General features: G+C 46.9%; 1 protein-coding gene across 17 annotated transcripts in view; it reads right to left on the minus strand.

The window, feature by feature from the left end:
* PAX2 (paired box 2) overlaps nucleotides 1-19617 on the minus strand; it is a 152482-nt gene that overhangs the window by 118808 nt on the left and 14057 nt on the right. For 6 of the 17 annotated variants that reach the window (XM_083440456.1, XM_083440459.1, XM_083440455.1 and 3 more), the window contains exons 2-4: nucleotides 16343-16511; nucleotides 15955-16116; nucleotides 14891-15088 (exon numbers count right to left, since the gene is read on the minus strand). In XM_083440456.1, coding sequence (XP_083296582.1) covers nucleotides 14891-15088; nucleotides 15955-16116; nucleotides 16343-16511 — 529 coding nt within the window. The other 11 variants (XM_083440461.1, XM_083440458.1, XM_083440451.1 and 8 more) reach the window with 4 other exon arrangements.

Raw genomic sequence — 19617 nt, forward strand, 5'->3', positions numbered from 1 at the left:
CCGCTGTGTTTAATAAATTTTGAGCTTTCCCAAGTATACTGATACCTCATTTTTGTGCATGCATGACATTTTGGGTACCTAAGGTTCAGTATTTGGATTATTTAGATCACTATTAATGTGCTTGTGCGCATGTGTTTCAAACTGACATGCAATGGTGAATAGACAGCACGGGATTCTGATCCATGATATCACAGACACTGTCCAGTAGGTAGGAACTTTAGAATTACCATGCTATCTCTGACCAGGTTCTGCCTAGACAGCACTCTTGCTTCCAACCGTGGCCATCAAGATTCCTCTGGAAGTTCACAAGTTCACATAGGAGATGGCTATTCCATAACTGGTAGCTGGAGATAAACTGTCTGTGTGCATAGGGGTTATACTGAGCAAATAACTGTTGGCTTTTCTGCATGAATTTTTCTAATCCCTTTTTATTAAAGCCCTCTCTAATCTATCAACAGATCTTGTGGCAATGAATTGCATAAGTTAATTATGCATTGCATGGAGAAGTCTCTCCTCTTGACAGTCCTGAACTACTACCAGTTAGGTGACCTTGAGAGTTAATGTTATGAGAGGGGGGGCAGGATAGATAGATGATATAGATAGATAGATGATAGATAGATAGATAGATAGATAGATGATAGATAGATAGATAGATAGATGATAGATCTACCATCTATCTATCTATATCTATCATCTATCTATCATTTATCTATCTATCTATCTATCTATCTATCTATCTATATCTATCTATCATCTATCTATCTATCTATCTATCTATCTATCTATCTATCTATCTATCTATCTATCTCTATCTATCTATATCTATCTATCATCTATCTATCTATCTATCTATCTATCTATCTATCAATCATCTCCCTAGCCCTTCTGATTTTCATCATCATCATTCTGCCAGCCACTCTGGGCAGCTCCCAACAGAATATTAAAAACACAATAAAACATCAAACATGAAAAACTTCCCCAAATAGGGCTGCCTTCAGATGTCTTCTAAAAGTCAGATAGTAGTTTATTTCCTTGACATCTGAAGGGAGGGCATTCCACAGGGCGGGCGCCACTACCGATAAGGCCCTCTGCCTGGTTCCCTGCAACCTCGCTTCTCACAGGGAGGGAACCGTCAGCAGGTCCTCGGAGCTGGACCTCAGTGTCTGGGCAGAATGATGGGGGAGGAGATGCTCCTTCAGGTATACTGGGCCGAGGCCGTTTAGGGCTTTAAAGGTCAGCACCAACACTTTGATTGATTGAAATATACTGGGAGCCAATGTAGGTCTTTCAAGACCGGTGTTATATGGTCTCGGCGGCCACTCCCAGTCACCAGTCTAGCTGCCGCATTCTGGATTAATTGTAGTTTCTGGGTCACCTTCAAAGGTAAATCTAACAATCCTCCCCATGTTCTCCATGTTTTCCTCCAACCACCTGGATCTTTTCTATTGCCCTTTTCTATACGTTTTCCATTTCCGTATTTCGTTTTTGAGATGGGACATCCGAAACAACACACAATGTTCTGAGTGTGGTCACTCCAATTATTTTCGTAAATCATATTATGCTGCCTGCCTCTTTCAATCCTTCCTTAACTTGAAATGGTTGGATTTAAAATCAGGAAGCAATAAAAAGCAGAGAATAAGCAGAAGCGAAGACAAATCCTGAGCGATAGCAAGAGTGCTCAGGAGGTGCCCATTTCAGTTCCACAAAACTACATGCCCTCCAACATATCTCTGATGAAATAAGGATATCCCATTTCATTATTATTAATATTAATATTATTACCCCAGCCATCTGAATGGGTTACCCCAGCCACTCTGTGGGGCTTCCTACATATATAACAACATAATAAAACATTAAAAATTAAAATTTCCCCTAAACAGGGCTGCCTTCAGATGTCATCTAAAGGTTGTACAGTGGTACCTCAGGTTAAGTACTTCATTCGTTCCAGAGGTCCGTTCTTAACCTGAAACTGTTCTTAACCTGAAGCACCACTTTAGCTAATGGGGCCTCCCGCTGCCGCCACGCCGCCAGAGCCCGATTTCTGTTCTTATTCTGAAGCAAAGTTCTTAACCTGAAGCAATATTTCTGGGTTAGCGGAGTCTGTAACCTGAAGCGTATGTAACCTGAAGCATATGTAACCCGAGGTACCACTGTATAGTTCCTTATCTCCTTGGCTCGGGGGTCACATAACTCCATACCCTCCAACATTGCTGAAGAAGAAGAAGAGTTTGGATTTGATATCCCGCCTTTCACTCCCTTTAAGGAGTCTCAAAGTGGCTAACATTCTCCTTTCCCTTCCTCCCCCACAACAAACACTCTGTGAGGCGAGTGGGGCTGAGAGACTTTAAAGAAGTGTGACTGGCCCAAGGTCACCCAGCAGCTGCATGTGGAGGAGCGGAGACGCGAACCCGGTTCCCCAGATTACAAGACTACTGTTTTCAACCACTACACCACACTGGCTCTGATGAAAATAGGGACATCCTAAGGAAAAGCGGTGCATTCTAAGATCAATTCGCAAACCAGGTCAGCTTCTGTAAATCCAGAACTGTCCCTGGAAAATAGGGACACTTGGAGGCTCTTAAACTATGCATTCCTTTGTCAGTGCAGGTTGGTTGTGCTACTGGGAGATGAGCATGCAATGGAGGAATTAAATATAAAATCTGGCTTGTGGTAAATACTTTGTAGAAAGGTGGGATATATACACTCCTCCTCTGTTTCTGATGTTCAAACTTTGAGGACCATTGCTTTTGTAGCCATCATGGCAACACCTCTGTGCAAGAGAGGGGGAGCAGCTGGCTTGGGGAGAAACCCAAAATTTGCTGAAGCGTATTTTTCTAAATAGAAAAATCTCTGAGCTAAAACAGCCCATTGAGTACTGAGCATGTTCAGCAGCCACCAAATGCTGTCTGGCTCGGGGAGACTCAGAAGAACAAGCGAGAAGGGAACTGGAATGGAGTATTCTGGAAGGTGGCATGGCTAATTGGCTGGATCACTAAACATTCCACACTGCAACATTTTGTTGCAGGTCCAGTAGCAGCAATAATAATAATAATAATAATAATAATAATAAACAACTTCTTGTAATGCATATAAATTGGCTGGAACACTGAACATTCCACACTGCAATATTTTGTTGCAGGTCCAGTAGCTATAATAATAATAATAATAATAATAATAATAATAATAATAATAATAATAATAATAAACAACTTCTTGTAATGTGTATAAATTGTAAGGGGATGATAGGATGCAAGCAGATGCCAAACTATAACTTGCTGACATATTGTATTCTCTAGACTTCTTACTGTAACTCTCAAATGCAAAGATTCCAGGAAAATGTGTAACTGGGGATTTTCCACATGGACTAAACGGGATGGATATTAAATCAAAGTATACAAAAGTGTGCCAATTCAGCTTCGGGTGTTTAACGAAAGAAATTAAAGGCACACCTAGATGGCATTCTCAGCTGAGCTTTCTCACATGGTATTCTCAGTTTCTGTGCACAAGCACTGAAAGACAGGAAATTGAAAAATGAGGAAAATAAACCAGGTGACCAGCAGTCGGTCTCCCGCCATCAGGGATCTCCAAATAAGGTCCTTTGACACAGCTAGGAGTCACCCCAAGGAGTTATCCCAGGACGTGATCCATCTCACTCCTTGTAACAGCATCCCACTCAATCTCTTTAAAAATGTACATGTAGTTAAAAGCTCAGAGGAAAAGAGCGGTTGTGTCCTTAGCATGACCCACCTTCATGGCTCTGTTGGAACATCATTCTTGTTGCTCTTCCTGCTCCTGTTTTTCAGCCCCACTAGTCTGTTCTAAGGGACGCAGGTGGCGCTGTGGGTTAAACCACAGAGCCTAGGGCTTGCCGATCAGAAGGTCGGCGGTTCGAACCCCCGCGACGGGGTGAGCTCCCATTGCTCGGTCCCAGCTCCTGCCAACCTAGCAGTTCGAAAGCACATCAAAGTGCAAGTAGATAAATAGGTACTGCTCCGGTGGGAAGGTAAACGGCGTTTCCGTGCGCTGCTCTGGTTCGCCAGAAGTGGCTTAGTCATGCTGGCCACATGACCCGGAAGCTGTACACCGGCTCCCTCGGCCAGTAAAGCGAGATGAGTGCTGCAACCCCAGAGTCGGTCACAACTGGACCTAATGGTCAGGGGTCCCTTTACCTTTTTAGTCTGTTCTAAATGCTGCTGCTACTGCTCATTTTCATCACTGCTTTTCCCCTCTTCGTCTTCACTTTAAGCTCCTTCTACTCACTTTCAAATGCCCCCCATGGTCCTGCTCCACTCTCTCCCTATCCTTCTCAAGGGACTCTCAGAAGAGGTGCCAAACGTCTAATTGAACCGAAAGTTATATCTTCCCCACTATTTCCAGTGCTCAGGGCAACGAGTGCTGTCGCTTATGCAGTGAAAAGCCACCATCCATGAAGGGGAAGGAGGGAGATATCAGCAGGCTCAGGGGAGCCTGAAGTTTGCAGAAGTAGGAGGAGAAAAGAAAAAATATTCAGCAGGGAAATGGCAGGGAACCCCAAGAACAGCCTCGGCCCAGTATATCTGAAGGAGCGTCTCCACCCCCATTGTCCAGCCCAGACACTGAGGTCCAGCTCCAAGGGCCTTTTGATGATTCCCTCACTGCGAGAAGTGAGGTTACAGGGAACCAGGCAGAGGGCCTTATCGGTAGTGGCACCCGCCCTGTGGAATGCCCTCCCTTCAGATGTCAAGGAAATAAACAACTATCTGACCTTTAGAAGACATCTGAAGGCAGCCCTTTTTAGGGAAGTTTTTAATGTTAGATGTTTTATTGTGTTTTTAATATTCTGTTGGGAGCCTCCCAGAGTGGCTGGGGAAACCCAGCTAGATGGGCGGGGTAGAAATAATAAATTATTATTATTATTATACAACAATCCAAATGGGGGACTAAGGACTCACCCGTATTGTCCTTTAATGTCATATGCACCATGGAGAATTAATAGCGACACAAGAAGCTTAATATTCTCCTTAAGTAACAGCATGGAGGAGCCCTGAGCAGCTATGGGGAGGGGATGGGAACAGTGGCGTAGCGTGGGGGGTGCAGGGGGGCCGGCCACACCGGGCGCAACATCTGGGGGGGGCGCTCGCACTCGCAGTGCTAAAATCAGTGCTAAAATCCACGGTTAGGGGGCGCAAATTACTTGCCTTGCCCCGGGTGCTGACAACCCACGCTACGCCACTGGATGGGAAATCAGGTCGGGGGGGGGGGGGATATGGAATGGAATATCCTGAAAAGGAGCATCCCATACGGAAACATTTTGTTGCAGGGCTAGTTCTCTCTGTTTTCACTGGTACGCCTTTAAATATAAGAACTGACTCCCTTTCTCTTTTATTGCATCCAAGCGCTTCTTAAGACCCATCCATTCATCTGGACTTTTCCTGGTTTCCATTTTCCTTTCCGTCCTCTAGTCCTAACTTCTGGCTGTAAACTTTCGGACAGGGTTCAATTATTTCTCATTTTATTTCTTCTACAGTGCCTAGCACTGTTCAGGTTCTCCATTTGTAACATCGTCATTATTGATGTGGGAACGCTTTCCCTTTAAAATACCGGGATATTTAGAAAGGAGGGTTTTTAACCCAGTCTTATTATCCTTTCATTTTGATTCACTCCTGTGCACCAAACGCCATCACGGAGTTGCTAAGGTTAGCAGTGTTCTGTATCTCTGTGCCGTATTAAAGGATATCGTTTCAGCTGATCATGAGAAGAAGCTGAAGGGAACCACGGATATGCACTCGCTCAGAATTTCCTCACGTCTTTCATCCTGTCTGATGAGAACACAGCGCTTTTCCCTTTCCTGATCCTGAAATCTTAAATCCGGGAAATGAAACCTACAGAGCCCTGAGAACAAGCCCCCTGCTGGGTAAAGAAGAGTAAAGCACTTGACCCTGAAATTCTGGTATTTCAAATTAATTGATGTAAAGCTTAATTCAGGTGCTGCTTAACGCTCTTTCCGCAGCTAGGAAGCTCTGCCCATATATAGCGCAGCCTGCAGCTTGCAAATCCGCATTAGGGTTTGCTGGGGAAATGACACAGGGGTTTAGAAGTTTTTCTGGCTGGGGGAAAACACACATTTGGGGCTGATATCGCTTGGCTTTATTTCTTGACCCCGGACTCTCCCCCCCACACACACTCCTTTCCTTGGCAATCACATTATGCCCCAAATTCTAGAGCCCCTCCATATAACCATTTGCTCCCTATAGTCTTGAAATTGGAAGAATCCCAGATTTGTCACAGCCTGACCCTATATGCACCTTTACTGAACCGTAAATCTGGTATGCGCTCAATGGAACTAAGTCACAAACAAATGTCAATAGTAAACAGAGGCGGTTTTAGGGTGGCACAACGGGTGTGAGGCTCATTGGGTGCCGCACTGCAGGGGGCGCCAAAACAATGCTGTAGAACACGGCGCAAGAGGCAGGGTGTGTGTGTGTGTGTGTGTGTGTCAGATTTCGGCAGGGCACTGCTGAAATTTGAGAGCTCCAAGTCCACCACTGATAGTAAATGTACATAGTACACAATGGGGAGCAAGCCCTACTGATCAATGGGAATCCTGCAATCCTATGCATGACAGATGCTCCACAGAACTATCTCCCATTCTACTTGTTTTTCCCTGAGCATGTTAACGCCACTCTTCTCTTTATGGAGAACGGCGCAAGCCGAAAACTCAGGATTACGCATTATATATAACCGAACGATGCAGAAAAGCTGCTCCAGGTTCCCAAACTTCCTGTGCTTTTATCTTTGCTTGTTATGCACATCCTGCGCCTCTCGCATCAGATGCTGCACTGATTTCTGGGAGCATCACTTCACAATCAACATATACTTTGCAGGAACAGAAAGAAAAATGTGCCTCATGTACGAGGATCTCTGTTTACAAATTACTGCATCCCGTAGTAAACAGACAACTGAAGCCGACTCAAATACACTGGCCTGTGTATCGTATGACAATCTGCCAGTGACCGTACGTGGAGGAAAAAAAGAAAGGCCAGTATTGATTTATCGATTGGGAATATTTATACCCCGCCTTCAAACTGGGGTCTTCAAAGGCAGCTCACATCATCCACACATGAAACGAAATTTTAAAAGGCAAAAACCCCAGCAATTAATCTACAATAAAACATAAAAGCAGCGGGTGGCGAGAACAAGACTAAAACCCACAGCCAACGGAAGGCTAAGAAACAGCAGTATCTGTTCAGGCGCAAAGGGGAAATAAAAATGGCTTTGCCTGGCACTTTGAGCTTGTTTAACCGAGTTGTGGTGCCACACCAGAGAAGGCCCAGTCGCAGTCACCACCCACCATTCATCCCACAACAGCAACACTCACGAAAGGGCTCCCCAGATCATCTGTTTACACGGGGCAGGATGATGTGAGAGCAGCAGACCCTTTGCCTATCCCAAAAAAATACACCATGGATCTTGAATAACTCACACTTTAAATCAGAAAAGAAGAATGCTTCTTCCCATATCCTCCAACATTTCTCCCATGAAAATAGGGATGTACTAATTATTATTATTATTATTATTATTATTATTATTATTATACTATTTATACTCTGCACATCTGACTGGGCAGCTTCCAACATACAGTCGTACCTTGGAAGTCGAATGGAATCTGTTCAACTTCCAAAGTACGGCTTCTGATTGGCTGCAGGAAGCTCCTGCAGCCAATTGGAAGCCACGGAAGCCCCGTCAGACATTCTGGTTCCAAAGAACATTCGCAAACCGGGAACACTCACTTCTGGGTTTGCGGCTTTTGGGAGCCAAAACGTCCGAGTACCAAGGCGTTCGGGATCCAAGGTACTACTGCATATTAAAACATAATTAAACATTAAAAAATACTTCCCCATACAGGGCTACCTTCAGATGTCTTCTAAAGGTTGCATAGCTACTTTTCTTCTTGGCTTGGGGAGGTGGGGTCGCATAACTCCATGCCCTCCAATGAAAATAGGGACATCTTATATGCTCTCTCAACCAATTGCTCTGCTTCTAGCTAGTCTGCCTGCAATCACAGCACCCAGAACTCCCTAGCAACCTTCCAGGAACCTTAGGGTCATGGGATTTCTAGCTGTTTCACTCACGCACCCAAATGGGATCTGAGCCACTAATGCATGCTTCCTCAAGCTCAGCCCTCTAGAGACTACAATTCCCATCATCCCTGTCCACTGGTCCTGCTAGCTAGGGATCATGGGAGTTGTAGGCCAAAAACACCTGGAGGGCCGAGTTTGAGGAAGCCTGCACTAATGGACTATTCTCTCCTCTGCCTCAACAACTCCCATCTGATATATACGTGGATGTCAGGCCTATGGCAACCAAATTTCCTTGGCTGCCTAGAGTCGCTCACTGGGGTCAACGCCATTGGCTCCCACCCAAACAGGGTCCCTGAATGCACTCTGCTTTCTGCCAAGCAATAGCCTCTCCCCTCTCCCCCCCCCCCAATATCATGGCAATAAGATATTTCATGGTATATTGATAACAAAAATAAAAGCAGGCAGCCATGCTGACCCATCCCACCTCTCGCTTTTCGTCAAACGCTTGAGGAAGTGCTCTGCGGATCATGAAAGCTAGCACCCTGCTCTGTGATTTTCAGTTGCTCCTAAAAAATGTCACTGGTGCTATTTAGATGTGTGTTTCATAAAAGCTACATTACCATGGGAACTTCTGCAAACATCGTGACCGACTAAGACTGCCACCCGAAACATATTTACCCGGTTTCCCCAGCCACTCTGGGCGGCTTCCACAAAGACCAAAAATACACTAAGATGTCACACATTAAAAACTTCCCTGAACAGGGCTGCCTTAAGATGTCTTCTTAATGTCAGGTAGTTGTTTCTTTCCTTGACATACAGCGGGAGGGCGTTCCACAGGGCGGGCACCACTACTGAGAAGGCCCTCTGCCTGGTTCCCTGTAACCTCACTTCTCGCAATGAGGGAACCGCCAGAAGGCCCTCGGCGCTGGACCTCAGCGTAAGTCCCAATGAATCTACTGCTCAATTGAATCCAAGGAAACTCTACTTCAGAGTAGGCACACATAGGATTGTGCTGTAAGGCTGCAATCCCGTTCTAGCCTTTACCCAAGAGAAAGCCCCGTTGGCTTACTTTTGAGTAGACATGAAGAGAGTTCCGCTGTAAGACTCTATCCAGAAATGCAATAGAAAAACAGCCTTGAAAGCCAATAACATAATTTCCCATACCGTGTGATGCACTTATCTGAGAGTTGAGAACGACGCATCTGTAATCTATCACAGCAAGTAAACAGCACAGCCTGTGTGCTCAGACTTTTGTGCCACAATCTAAGGAGCAATCAGCGAACCCTTTCTCTGGTAGTGCTGCAGAGAGAGGGAAAAAGTTGCTCTTTCTGTCTGGCACCAAGCCAGGCAAGAGGAAGCATAATCTCCCCTTGGGTGACATGCAACTGCAGTACAGTACAAGCTGCAGCGCACCTCAGAAACATGGTCCTATAAAGAGGGACGACAGTCAGGCTTAAAAGCCAGAAGCCCGCACTCTCTATGGCTACGGTGAAACAGCAAGTTGAGTGGGTCACACAATCTGTTTGTCACTAGCAAGATGAAGCAGATCCCACAAGAAACAAGACATTGCCAACTGACGCTGGCTCGGCCTGCTCTTGTGCTTATAGAGGGGATCTCATCAGCAGAAAGCAGCCGGTGAAGTTTCTCCACGGCACGGCGCTCAACACTACCCCCTGCTACTTGCTGCGGGTAAAACTGATGGTCAAGTCACCGGGGTGGGGTTCAAAAGTTGGCAACTCTCCTTACGGGAATACTTCGGTCTCTGGAAATTGCCCGACAGTTTCAAATCAGAGCACAAGAGGGACAAGAGGAGACAGTTGTGTGGGTGTCGTGGGATTTGTTTTAAGGAAGGCAGTAAAACCATGTGAAATGAGCCCCAGTCAAATAAGAAAAACAGCCAGCTATGCATATTTCCTGCGCAGAACAAATGGTAGAATTAGGAAAGTTTCTCCCTTTTAAAATGTAGAACAGAACTACATGTTTCATTCACTTTCAATCTACACAACTGAAGTTACACTTCGCTCCCTTGCACAGGATAGTGCCCCATTGAACTTAACTTTATTTTTTACCAATTAATTAATATATGGAAGTGTCTTTGCGGCTTGTTCAGAGACAGCTGCCCATTTCAGGAACTGATCCCCCCCCCTCCATGTATCTTAAAAGACCATCTGATCGCTACAGCCTCTGTCATAGGTTTAAGTCATCAAAGTGCTTCCCCTATGTCCAAGTCTCTCTTGTTTCTTTTCCTTCTCTTTCTTTCTTTCTTTCTTTCTTTCTTTCTTTCTTTCTTTCTTTCTGGTTTCATACCAGTTACTACTTTCAAAGCTGAGATATCTGTGTTTCCCAAGCTCCGCTTTTCGCATACTAGGGTCAATGATACTGGGGTCACTCGCTCCTCATCAAAGCAGCACATCGAGACCTGAAGTAACAAACCTTCCATAGGTTCTCATCTATCTATCTCTTGATTTATGGCCCGCCTCATCTCAAAAGTAACAAAAGCTGAAGAAGACGCAGGCACACACATAACAAAACAGAAATAAATTCCCGGTTGTTTTTCAGCACTGATCGGCAGTAAATTTATAATGCAGGTATACAGTCATATTGTGGGGAAAGAAGAGGAGGAGGAAGAAGACATTTTTATTATTTCGTATACCATATAGGTGAGCAGAAAGAAGGATAGGATACTTTGGTTGCAAATTTTAAAGTTGGGACTGCTCTTCTATTTTGCCGTACCACGGTATACCCCATATATTCCAACATATAAAAAGGGATATTAAAATTATATTATGATTATTCAAGGATCTATGTATCCAAAATTTGACTGTGCCGTTTCTGAAAAGAGAAAAAATAGACTCCAGCTCAATCAGCTCTAAAGGCTTCTTGCAAAGAATCTTCCGTTTTGCACATGAAAAAGAAACTAAAATTTTCTGACTTTATGCCTGTCATTATGTAGCACTTGGTCTTGGAACACAGAAGTGATCAAATGAGGCGAGGTAGAAATATAAAGTAAAATAAACAAACTCCGCGCAAAATGACACGGTTCTTATAGTTTCAAGACACCAGATCTGAAACCTGTTACTGAGGCATCACTTCCGAATATTTGCGTTTGCAAACGTAAACACTCATTTCCCACATGAGAGTTAAGAAATCTAGTGGGAGCAGCGGAGGGCAGTTCCGTCGCAAACGATTGTGCAAATATGAATTTGCAGGCCACATCAGCAAGACGCTGGCAAACCATTAGCAAAATAACGACATGGTTTTGCGTCATCGTTTTTAAACATGCATGTGAACTGGAAATCACCTGCTTATCTGCCCGCCCAATATTTGTGAATATCGGACAAGCGTTTGCATTTGGATTTTTTACTTAAACCTTCCTTTCTGCACTCTTGTAAAGATCAGTGATTTCCCCACAGAAGTTTGCGGGAGGAAATAGTGCTCAGTGGAAAAAGCATCAGGCTTTTTTTTGGGAGGGGGGGTCTAATTACTCCCTCCCGTATTTCTCAGTTCCAGGGTTCCTCACATCTTTCTGCCATTGCTCATGGCCTTAAATTGAGTCATTTTTTGCGTGCCTCAAATTCCAAGAACAAATCCCCCCTTGACTAATGAGTGAAAGGAAGAAGGGGTGGGGAGGGCATGAAAGGCTGGTGTTTTTAAAAAAATATGCACCAAGATAACTTTTAATTATTAAGGGAACAAAAAGGGCACCTTCTTCAAAACTGAATTTCAGAAGGTTGAGAGATCTCTCAGGACCCAATGGGTGCAATCATATTTACCATGTTTCTGGGGGAATATTTGCCAAGAGTATGATCAGACCTTACGATACCAAATGCTGCTTGTGTGGACACATTTAACTTCATTTTTGGGGCAGACCGAGCAAATTAAGGTCTCCCAGTTAAATGGATACCAGCTGGATCTAAGAAGTGCCTGAGTCTCAAGGCGATGCCCTGGGCTTGTGCGTACACAACCATTTGTGGAATTTACTCATTCTATTCCCACATGCCTAACATCAGCTGCTGCAATTGCCCCTGGAAGGTCCTTGCTCCTCTGGTAAGTTGCCATCTAGTCAATATTTAAAGGTAAACTCAGAGCTACCTAAACTCGGAACTGACCTTTTCGTTCAGCAACCAGGGGGTGAAATCTAATAGTCCTGATCCAGAAAAGCAGCCAAAGCAGAAGACCGTGTGCATATTGTACACAAAGATAAACAGTGCACAAATGTGGGGCTTGGGATGGGGGGGTTGCTACGGCTAAGAAACCAGATTCTGTGTGTTCTACGGGGTGTGGTCTTTAAACACCGCCGCCCCTCGCTTTTTGCACATCACATCCTCATGCAAAAACTGCTTGATTCCCTAAAGACAGATTCTACCACCACCAAACTAGGATGGTTGCCTGATAGTTACATGTGTCAGAGCCGCCAAGAGCAGGTTTTCTGCACTAGCCAAGAAAAGTGTGCTGCTCTCAGGAGGGAACAAACCCCGAATAAAATGAAACTCCCTCCCTGCAATTTTGAGGTGCTGAGTTATTCTCTCTCCTGACTGCCCTTCTACAGCTGCTTCCAAAAAGGTACCTGAATGTCAAAGTGTTATTATTTCAGTCCCGGACAGAGACGGTAGAATCTGGGATTTTTCAAAAGGAGGGTGTATAATTAGCCAATCAGTATTATGTTACTCTGTTCATAACTTAATAACCATTTTAATACAGATGGCACACACAGGGACAATTTCCTGGGATAGCCTTGCAGTATATTACAGAGACAGTGTGTTTGGGGGGATCTTTTTTAGCCAAGGTACATTCTCCAAGTTAATTTTACCTGCTGTTTTGAGATGATTTGGGATAATTCCATATCATTTTCAAAAATATTAGAAGCCATTGATCGAAGATGCCAACTTGGGGGGGAAATGCCTCCTGGCCATTAGAACTTTGACAAATCTTCTATGGAAACCACATAAATTAAAAAAGCATCCCCCCCCCCATTCCTATTGGTGAGAACGACTTCTTTTTAAAAAAATGTAATTGGCTACATTTTCTATGTATTTCGTGATTAACTATTTAGCCAAGCAGCTGTAGAGATGGATGCTAGACCATTGTGTCCATCTGGATACAACTGTCTCTGTGGGGCGACTTTCTATATTACTTTTTCCTACATGGAGATTCATATCTCTGATATTTGCAGCAGCTGCCCCATTCTGCAGTTTGTGGCAGAAAATACTCTTGCATCTCAATCTGTATGTTTCGAAACACATCCATTTAGAGTTTTCTTTTCTTTACATGCATTCTTAACATGCTAGGTATAAGGGAGCCACAAATACAGGTAAGTCTAAAAATCCGCTCAGATATGTAGCCGGCATTAATTCCTTTGTAACTGATGACAACAGAACGTTGAAGTCCTTCAATCCCACTTTCCTCTTTCAAACACAACCAATAGTGTGTGTGCCTATCTAAATCACAGTCTCCAGATCACCTCGCCCATGATTTTTGTCTTCCCAACGTCAGCACATGGAATAGTGGAGTGTCTCTCTTTGAAGGAGGGTATTTACGGTTTTCAGTCTGTGTTCTGCCTTTTGCAGGTGTGCAAATTGTCCTACTGTGTTGTGTTTGAAAGCACAGGGGATATATTGCTCTCTAGTTGATTCTGCTACATTGTTGTCTCAACACCAGCACTGGATCTTATCACAGGGGTATCTGTCTTCTATTTATTTAGTTATCTATAGGTGGAAAGACAGGCAGACAACCTGCTTTGGAAGAAGGCACAGTGAAATGTACAAGGCTGGTATTACTCTCTGACCACTTTGTAGGGCACACACTCACACAAATGGGGCGCCACCCCTATGATATATCCAGAAACTTGGGAAGGAAAGAAAGAAAGGCACACATCAGCAGGGAACACGAAATAAGATGTTTAGAAAGCTGCCAAACTAAAATCGAGATAGCGAAAAATACGCGTGAGACGCACACAGAGCGCAGGCAGAGGCGCCTGCGCGCAGGCAAGCACACAACTGTTTGTAACCCTTGACCTAAGCGAATCTTCCTTTCAGAAGTTTCTCCAACTCCCGAGGGGCTCGAAAAGGTGCGAGGGCTCTTTCTTCCTCCAAAAGGAAGCGTCATTGCCCGGGGGAGGGGGAAAGAAAGGCCTCTTATCTGAGGGGGAGGAAAAGAAGTAGTAGTAGTAGAAGTTAAGACTGTTTAAGACAAATCACCATCTGGTATTTGAACGGCACGGCAATCGTCCCCACAATATAGGAGCTTTTCATGTTTTTAGAGGTTTAACCGGAGAGAAAGCGCCCGTCTTTCCCAGGGAGGCAAAGATACTATGAGCGCGTCAATCTCCTCTTTTCCCCAACAACCCGGTCGCCAATTGCGCGCCGAAACAACGGTTGGGGAGATGCGCCGCGGACCCAGCTCCCTGCTCCCCCTACCCGCGTCGCCACCCTACATTTCGTTAGCCCCATAACCACCTCCTTTCGAAAATCTGCCCCGGCGAACCAAGACAAGCCGTCGGAGCCCCACGGGCACGCCCTAAAGCAGATACAGAAGCGGTCCAGAAGCTCTCACGCGCGCCCGGAAACTGGAGTGGCTCCATTAGTTAGGATGGAGACCTCTTTTTTTTGTCCTTTCAGACGAAGTGTGAGCGAGGGAGAGACAGGCACACAGAGAGAGAGGACTCAGAGAAGAAGAGAGGAAGCGTCTGTTGGGGTGGGCAGGGGTCTTCAGGGCCTCTAGGGACAAGGGCGGGGTGGGGGGAGAAGGCGGGCTGGGTGTCCCGCCAGGAAAGCAACCCGGTGGCGCTCAGAGGCTGGGGGGCGCAGGAGGCGCCGGTGTGTGCGACTCACCGGTTGATGGAGGACACGCTGGGGACGGTGTCGTTGTCGCAGATGCCCTCGGCCAGTAGCCGGTCCCGGATCTCCCAAGCGAACATGGTGGGGTTTTGCCTCTTGTACTCGGCGATTTTATCCACTACTTTGGGGGTCGCCACTTTGGGCTTAGAGCCTCCGATCACGCCCGGCTTGATGCTCCCGGTCTCGTAGTACCTGCAAGCGCAGAGCGAGGTTCAAAGCTGAGCCCCGGAGCCTTGCAGGGAAGCCTCCATCCACGCACCCCGCGCCCACCGCCGCTCCAGAACACGTGCACACAAACCAACGGGTTGGGGAGGCGATTTTTGGACCCCGCATTCCCGCGCCCCCCCCCCCCCGCGCGGATCTGCAAGGGAAACCCCACTCTCGCATCCCGTCCTGGGGCTGCGGGGTCCGCCTTGCCTGGAGTCAGCCCCCGGAAACACCCCCCCCCAATTTTCCACAGGCCCTTGGCGCGCGTAACGCCTGATTCGGCGGGGCAGGACGATGCAGAGGCCGGGGGCACCCTGGCCACAACACTCCCCCCTCCCCATGCCAACCTACAACCAGGAGAAGTTAGCTAGACACACTTAACCGTGGGGGAGGGGAAAACTGAGAGTTGTGGGGTTTTTTAAGTGGGATTTCCTCGACTCCAATTTCCTCCCCAGCGCTTGGTCCCGGGTCTCCCCCACCCCCTAAAAAACCCAGACGCATCTTTTTCTCTCTCTCTCTCTCTCTGTCTCTCTCTCTCTTTCTCTTTCTCTCTCTCTGCCCTTCGCTGGGCAAATGCTAATCCCTTTGCAAATCCTTTGCAAAGAAAGCGGGGTGATAGTGGAAAATCTACATTTTTTTGGACCCCCCCTCCAGCCCCCTCCCTGGCATGCACTCGGCTCAGCTGCCCCCCCCCGCCTTCTCCCCACTCCCCCTCTGAGCTGAGCTCTGCTGTAGGGCGGTGACATCTACTTGGCGGAGGGGGGGGGGGGAGAGAGAAGGAAGAAAAAGAGAGAGAGAGGAGGAGAAGAGAGAGAGAGAGGCAGCCTGCCGGCCTGCTGGTTCCTGCTGACCTGGGGGTGGAGAGAAAGTAGGGCCCGGCCTGTCTTAGCTGGGAGGAGGAGGAGGCGGGGAGGGGAGACTTGCAGGTTGGTCTCACAGCAAATTGGGTTGCAATCGCTTTGTTTCTTTGCTTGGTGGGCTTTTCCCCCTCTTTCCGAACCCACAGCAGGTCCCTGTTTTAAGATAGTGCCAGACAAAAGAAAGCAAGAGAGGAGCGTGGGTGCTGGGTGGCGGGTGCGCAGCGCCGACGAGCCGGGCCTCCCTTCGCCCCCGGGGTCTAGGGCTCCGCTTCCAGGTCCACACCGAGACTGTGCCAAGGGGCAACCGAGGCGCCTCTCTCTCTCTCCCCCTCCCCGCCCCTGGCGGCGCTTGCCCTCCCCACGCGCGCCCGGGCCTTACCTGCCCAGAATCTTGCTGACGCAGCCGTGGCTGACCCGCAGCTGCCGGGAGATGTCGCAGGGTCGCACCCCCTGGTGAGCCAGCTCCACGATCCTTTGCCTCACCACGTCCGGCAGGGGCCTGCCGTTCACAAACACCCCCCCGAGCTGGTTGACACCCCCGTGCCCTGCTGGGGAGAGAGAAGAAACACGCACACACCAGCGAAGACCCACGCACACCGGGGGTGGGGAAGGGAGGGCAGGAGAGGGGAGGGGAAGGAGGGGAAAGGGAGAAAAACATTAGTCGGGGCAGTTAAGCCGGACAAGTCGCCAATGACAGGGGAAGGGGTGGGGTGGGAAGCCAGGCAGGCAGGCAGGCAGGATTCGACCCCCGCGGGGAAGGGAGACTTCTCCTGGCGCCCAACTGGGCTGGGGGCTCCCCTGTGGTTTTTTTTAGGGTCTTTCCCACCCTAGGGAGGGTGGCAGGTGATTGACCTGGCCGTTCCCACCGGAAACCAAAATCTCTGTTCGGGAGGAAGGTCTCCTCAAATTCTCCCCTCCTTTTCTCTCTCTTTTCTTCCCTCAATTTATATTTCCACTCGGCTCCGCTCAAGTTTCCAAACAGGCCGGGCTCGATCCTCTGACACGGGCGAAATCCTACTTCTTTCTGAGGGGCCGCTCAATTGTTTCATAGCAAAATTATTGCTAAATTTGCTACATAGACGCTGGTATCAAAATAGAACGAAGGAGTCCGTCTTTTTTTCTTCTCCCCCCTCACTAACATTTTATATCTTTCCTTTTCCTTTCTTTGCTTTTCAGCATAATTTCTCCCATTATGCGGAATTATTTTCCAGAGGAATAATAATTTACACCAGCTTCGGGTGCGCATTGTTTTCTTTTTTATTTAAGCCATATATCTTTTTATGTATTCCTCTTTATCCTCCCCGCCTCAGACACTCTCCCAGACCTGAGCTGCTTTTGCAGCAGTCTAATAATTTATAATTTAGCTAAATCCAGCGGGGCAGGGGTCTATCCCTGCTGTCCTCGACGCAGGAATTTCACGGAGCGGATTTTAATCCAGCGTTTGCCACAATAATCTGTGGGGGTTTGGATGTTTTGGACAGCGCCAAAAGGCTCTAAGAGAAACCTCCCCCCCCCCCCCGTTGTTGTTTATAAGCCTTTCCCCGCGGTCCCTTCTCCCTTGCGCCTCGATCCGCAACTCACTTAAGCCGAAATATTTCCCTTTCAGGCGCTCCAGCCCAGGCGGAACCTGCCGTGGACTGGGGAGCTGCTTGAAGCCTCCTCTCCGGTGTTTAACTGGAATAGGTACCGGAGCGATGTTAAGTGTCAAGAGGTCCCTGGAGTGATTACACCCACAAGGTGAATAGAGCGCTTTCCTCGCGCTGCATTTAACTCGCACACAACGGACCTAACCTTTGCTGCTGCTGCCTGGGCGAGGTAGGAAGGAAGGGAAAAAAGAGATCTTAAGTCTTTGGTGTTTTTTTCCTCCCCAAGCTTACTGAAAAATGATCTGTTTGTATTTTTGCCGAGCTCCCACCCTCCTCGGTACTCAGTGACACTGACTTATTGGCTCTGAACTTAGTGGAAACTCTCATTGCCCCTGCGATCGATCCCAGTCCTTTCTCGCAAATAGAGTTTTTTCACCTCTTCGCCAAGCACCTTCCAGGATGCTCGGCTTCTAAAGCCCGCTTACATCCTATTTACTGGCGGGGAGGTTGCACAGAAATGCACTCCGCGCCGCCGCTCCCCAACCACTGCCACGGCTTTGTTTTCGTGAAATTAAGAGGGGATTTCAGGTCGTCTTCCTGCAACCTCCCCGGCCCCCCCCACAACCTGCAGAGCATCCACCGCACACTTTTCACTGTCTCTCTTTATTTTTTTAATTTTTGCAGGTGGAATGGCGTTGACCGGCCTCTCTTTCTCACTCTGTATCTGTTTGTTTCCTTCATTTGTCTGGGTCACCTTCTGCAGATGTTGCCTCTAAAGTTACCAAGCAGGCAATTTCTGCAGCACCTCATTCCTGAATAATTCAGGGCACCTTTGATAACTCGCATTACAGAGTATTAAAAGGCAACAGATGCAAAAAAGATTAAGGGATTAATAATTCAGATTATTGCACCTGCGTCTCCCCAGCCACACACCAGCCCAAGTTCTGAATTCACTTCCTTCGGGGTTAGAGCCTGTATTTATTTTATTTTTTTCTCCTTTCCTACGGCTGTTTCTCGCTTTTCGTGCTCCGGCCGTCCCTTTGTAACGCAGGGCGCTCGTTGAATGGCGCACGCTTCTACCCGGAGCAAGTCAGAAGAGGTTGTGGGGGTACGAAATTCACCCCGTTTCCAAGAAACAAAAAAACAACAACCCCGCATTTGCAGGAGGGAATTAAACCTTCCGATGAGCCACGTTGTTTAATTTTAAATGGTTCTAGATATACCTAATGTGGGATTCGGCCTGTTAAAACATTCCTACATCAAACTGCAGCTGGAATCATTTCAGTTTTGCTTTTATAAGAGGCAGGTGATTGACACGAAATGTCAAAAAATGCGAAAAATATAGACAACGGTCGGTTTTGGTTTTTTTTTTTAAAGGTATTTATTGGTTGGAACATCGGTCCTTTTCGCCCGATTTCCTAGTCCCAAAATACGTTTTAACTCCTAACACATTATTTCCCCCTCCTTTGTGTCTTTTTTAAGCGTGATTTTTGTGTAGGGCATATGCTTGAAAGTTAAGGATGTCAAAAGTTAGGGATTGCTGTTAATTATTCATTTACTGACTCTCTCAGTCTCCCCTCTCTGGTTTCAACTGAACGTTGTTGCTTTTTGTTTTGTTTTAAACAGAATTGTTTCTCCGCAATTTCCTTTTAAATAAAAAGTGTTAGGCAAGGCGACGGTGAGCCGCGACAATAAGAAGCAAGAGCCAGCTTGATTTCTGGGTTTTGCTCCTCGGGAAATGGATTGAGAGAGAAACAATTCGGGGATCCTCTGCCCCTCCGCGTCAGACATGGATGCATTTAAAAGAGGCCGAGGATTTGGGGCGGCGGGGGGGGGGGTGGATGTGGCAAACGGAAAGCTCAACGCACAAAACTTCAGAGAAGGCAAATCAAATCGAACAGAAAGGCCTTTAAAATCCTTATTTTAAAGGAAGCGCTCTCAGCTTACGCCAAGGCTGGCATTTCCGCTCCTGACCCCCGTTTAATGATTACAAATCAGATAATGCAAAATCTAAGGGGAAAGGCAGTATATAGATTTATACCGACGTCTTATAAGCACACTACATTAT

This window comes from Podarcis tiliguerta (assembly GCF_965153285.1).
Source record: "Podarcis tiliguerta genome assembly, chromosome: 5".
In the NCBI taxonomy this organism is placed as follows: domain Eukaryota; kingdom Metazoa; phylum Chordata; class Lepidosauria; order Squamata; family Lacertidae; genus Podarcis; species Podarcis tiliguerta.